This window comes from Bison bison, unplaced genomic scaffold (assembly GCF_000754665.1).
Source record: "Bison bison bison isolate TAMUID 2011002044 unplaced genomic scaffold, Bison_UMD1.0 scf7180017864518, whole genome shotgun sequence".
Taxonomy (NCBI): domain Eukaryota; kingdom Metazoa; phylum Chordata; class Mammalia; order Artiodactyla; family Bovidae; genus Bison; species Bison bison.
Window position 1 is genome coordinate 3,905,182 of NW_011495071.1, and position 4,709 is coordinate 3,909,890.

The window sequence follows — 4,709 nt, forward strand, 5'->3', positions numbered from 1 at the left end:
TAGCTCAAATTTCTCTGTGAATGTATTCCAAAAGCAGACTAGAAGGGAATTTAAGCTTCCAGGACTTCTGGGTGTGAGAGAAAAAGACCCCACTAAGGGGGTAAGATTCCTTGTTTAAGCTTCCAGGACTTCTGGATGTGAGAGAAAAAGACCCACTAAGGGGCCACCTTTTCTTTTTATGCCAGTGTTGCATTTCCCTTGGGGTATGCTAAAGTTTAAATTGACAAAATTGTCTAAGTTATTTTCCAATTAAATATTTTTACTCCCCCCTCACCCACCAAATCATTGAGTAAAATTAACACTATAGGAAAAGTGTACTTTTGAAGTATATAAGTACCCTCTTCCCCTCGAATGTGGCTTCATACCATCCCTGCCATTGAGCAAAGTAATTTTAATTTGAGAAGCAAAAGCCAAGGCTTTGTTATATCAACCAAAAATAGTTCTCCTTCATTACACTTCTTTCCTTTCAAATTGGTCTCTGTGATGTGGAGACACACGCTGAACCCACCACACCCATTCCTGTGGAGTGCGGGCTTGCACAAGTCCAGGGCTGGGAGCTCTAGCCTCAGCTCAGAGGCTAGCCTCAGCTAGCCTCACCTCAGCTCTAACTGCAGCTCAGTTGCTGACGCGGTGACCTCAGGCCAGTTTTGTAGATCCTCTTTGTGTCTCAGGGTGGTAGTAACTATCCCAACTAGCTCAGCAACTCTTATATAAACAAAATGAGTTAATTACATATTTTAGGGGTACAAAGCATTTGTCTGTTTACTATGCTATTATCTAAGGGACTGTGGGAATTATGCTGTGGCTCGGAGCATACATTTATCATTAAAAATTTAGGGAGCCAAGTGTTTTCACTTATTTCTACATGAGAGAAGGCTGTTAGGGTTTACTTTAAGAATCCTGGATGCACTATTATCATTGTCAGAATTTGAGTAGTACAAGGCAATAGACAGAAATATGCCTTAGAAGGGGCAGGGAAGGATTGGCAGGATCTAGATCTCTTTTCTTTCAATATATTCCTTTAGAAATTATCTACTCAATCTCTGTGCCAGTCTCCTACATGCTGTGATCACAGTCCTGATAGCCATACAGTTATATGTATAGATTAATACAGATGCAAACACACAAATGTTATGTGTACATCATAGTATGTATGTGAAATAAACATATGCCTATCTATATATGGGCTTCCCTGGTGGTTCACTGGTAAAGAATCCACCTGCAAACGCAGGAGACCTGGGTTCAACCCCTGGCTTGGGAAGATCTTTTGGAGAAGGAAATGGCAAGCCACTCTAGTATTCTTGTCCAGGAAATCCATGGACAGAGGATCCTGATGGGCTACAGTCCATAGAGTTGCAGAGTCAGACATGACTTAGTGCCTAAAGAACAACACCTATATACACATCTCTACCTAGATATTCATCTCTATAGTTATCATTATGCAAGTGTGCATGCATACTCAGTCGCTCAGACGTGTCTGAATCTTTGCCAATAGAATTTTAGCATGGAGTCCATTCTATGGGCTCTGTCCATAGAATTTTCTCTTTTGGATGCTCCCCTGTCCTGTTACAGAGGCAGGCTACGGTGTGATTAAGACCTATGCCTCCTCCTTTCACAGCCTGAGATTTAATCTAGATCATCATTGTCGGATTGCTCAATCGATGTAGTTGCTTAGAGCAAGGGGAAGACTTTACAAAGAATACAACCTGAATGTTGAGAAGAACCAGTCAAATCAAATCTTAGTCATTCAGCAACTGTGGTCAAAGGCTATTTTCCTTCTTTCCAGTTTTTCAGATACTTCTGCTATTGTGTAAGTAACTAATTCCACGTGACAGGGAAATGAGGGCATAAGCAAGGGAAATTCATTATGTAAATACGTAAAAAGTGTAAGACTGCAGTAAGAGGTGACCACGGGCTGGGATTAGATGTGTCTGTTTTCTAAAATGAATTTCTTCCTCCTCCTGGCTTCTTTCCCTGGCTCTGTGAAGTGAGCAGGGGCAGGGCTGTGATCCTATGAGTCACACTTGAGCCACCAATGGCATTTCAGCTTTTGATCAATGAAGCTTATAGGCAAAGTCCAGTCCCGAAATAAATGCAAAGACTGCTTTATCTGAAGAAAGTCTGGACGGCTGTAATTCCTGTGAGAGAATATGAGAATATGATGGAGAAGACATTCATTCATAGGTACTGTCCAACTCTTATTTGTAGGTATAATGGCAGAAACAGGAGGGAGAACCATAGACCCATCAGGGATTTTCAAAGGGTGCCACCCCGTAGGGGATGAAAATGAGTTTTATTGGGGCATGAAAAAAATACTTTTAAAATGAAATAGTCACGGCGAGCTGAAGTGGTGTCCCTCCGCCCGGCCGAGGGTACTCCTTTTCGTGTCCTTCCACCGTTCCCGGGCGGCGTCCGAGCGGCTCACCGGGGGCGGCGACGCGTCTGCGGCGCGGACGGCGAGGCTCCGGGGCTATAAATAAATAAATAAATAAATAAAATGAAATAGTCACATAGAATAAATATAATAACTAGAAAATATCATAGTACAATGGATGCAGTACAAATAAGCATTGTTTATGAAACTTGTGATATGTGTGTGTATACATGTGTGTGTGTGCCCTGAAATGAGATTTAATATGATCTTACTGTGTGTCTCAGGCAAAATAAGTTTGGGAAATGTTGCCATAATTTAGCTCTTTGCCACATACTTCTGGCATTCTATGTTTGCAAAACAAACTAAAATTCTGGCCACTCAACAGTGACCTTCTCTAAAGAATATACTCTTGCCCTTTATGGCAATGTTTCTAAACTACTTCAACATGAGGCAATTAAAAACCTGAGGTGGAATAAGCTGCCTAAGAAAGCAAAAGGGAGATTTAGAAGGAAGCCTCACCTGCTTCAGGGAGACAGGATACCAGATAATGCATATATGCGTGTGTGTGTGCGTGCATGCGTGTGTGTGTGTGTGTGTGTCTGAGAGAGATTTAGAGACCAGAATTCATTAGAGGGCATCAGAAAAAAAAACCTGTTTCTTAGGGTAAACAGCTGTAAAACCTCACTACACCTGCTGCTGCTGCTGCTACAACTGCTAAGCCATTAGTGCGAGATCCCTGATATGACTCAAATGAAAAATTCATCTGAGAGTTAGGAACCAGGAGTTCTATCCTGCTTCACCTAGTTCAGTTCTTTTCTTTGGGGAGGACAGTTGTTTCTGATTTCTAATAGAACCTACGATGGAACATCTTGGAAACCCAGAAAAGGGCAGCTGTCTAGAACATAAGCTATTCTGGAAAAGTACTGAGGAGGAAGCTAGGTATGCAGAGCAATGTCATGTTTATTTGATTCAACATGTGACTATTTTTCCTGTCCTCTCTTATAGGCTCCTCGCTTTGTTTCCAAATGCCATAGCTCATAAATTACTGCTGATGTGGATGTTCGTATTAGCTTTCTGGGTGATTTCCTTCTCTCTCAAAGACCATACAAAGGTAGGTATTGTTTCCGTTTTCAGCATTTCAGAAAAGGTCACAATGGAATGTTGGAATGTTCACTGGGATTAACGCAAGAATTAAATGTTAAAAGCATGTAATCTTAGCAATAGATGTGGGTGAGAGGATCCTTTTTTTTTTCTTTTTTACTTTACAATATTGTATTGGTTCTGCCACACATCAACATGAATCCACCACGGGCGTACACGTGTTCCCCATCCTGAACCCACCCCCCGCCACCTCCCTCCCTGTACCATCTCAAGGTCATCCTTTGTTAAGCAGTAATTCCTTTAACAATATGCATTCTATTATTCTTATTTTTTGAGTGACAGGTAGATTGCAGCCTCTATGTAGTGTTTGGCACTGCTAACCATTCTGCCTAAGCGTTTTCTCCAACCTTGGCCTCTGAGCCTCCAATCCAATTATCTCCATGTCAGTCCTTGCCTTTTTCAGTTTTTTTTTTTTTCCCCAATTCTTTACATCAGTTCAGTTCAGTCACTCAGTTGTGTCCGACTCTTTCCAATACCATGAATCACAGCACGCCAGACCTCCTTGTCCATCACCAACTCCCAGAATTCATCCAAACTCATGTGCATCGAGTCGGTGATGCCATCCAGCCATCTCATCCTCTGTCGTCCCCTTTTCCTCCTGCCCACAATTCCTCCCAGCCTCAGGGTCTTTTCCAATGAGTCAACACTTCGCATGAGGTGGCCAAAGTACTGGAGTTTCAGCTTTAGCATCATTCCTTCCAAAGAACACCCAGAACTGATCTCCTTTAGAATGGACTGGTTGGATCTCCTTGCAGTCCAAGGGACTCAAAAGTCTTCTCCAACACCACAGTTCAAAAGCATCAATTCTTCAGCGCTCAGCTTTCTTCACAGTCCAACTGTCATATCCATACGTGACTATTGGAAAAACCATAGCCTTGCCTAGATGGACCTTTGTTAGCAAAGTAATGTCTCTGCTTTTGAATATGACATCTAGGTTGGTCATAACTTTCCTTCCAAGGAGTAAGTGTCTTTTAATTTCATGGCTGCAGTCACCATCTGCAGAGATTTTGGAGCCCCAAAAATAAAATCTGACATTGTTTCCACTGTTTCCCTATCTATTTCCCATGAAGAGATGGGACCAGATGCCATGATTTTAGTTTTCTGAATGTTGAGCTTTAAGCCAATTTTTTCACTCTCCTCTTTCACTTTCTTCAAGAGGCTTTTGAGTTCCTCT

The 4,709-nt window shown here is 42.0% G+C and overlaps 1 protein-coding gene across 1 annotated transcript in view; it reads left to right on the forward strand.

Annotated features, from left to right (window-relative positions):
• The first annotated feature begins 2,158 nt into the window (after positions 1-2,158).
• Positions 2,159-4,709, forward strand: part of NXPE2 (neurexophilin and PC-esterase domain family, member 2) — a 33,693-nt gene continuing 31,142 nt past the window's right edge. Inside the window, exons 1-2 of the mRNA XM_010830367.1 lie at positions 2,159-2,184; positions 3,380-3,485. Coding sequence (XP_010828669.1) covers positions 2,159-2,184; positions 3,380-3,485 — 132 coding nt within the window. The remainder of the gene's footprint in view (positions 2,185-3,379; positions 3,486-4,709) is intronic.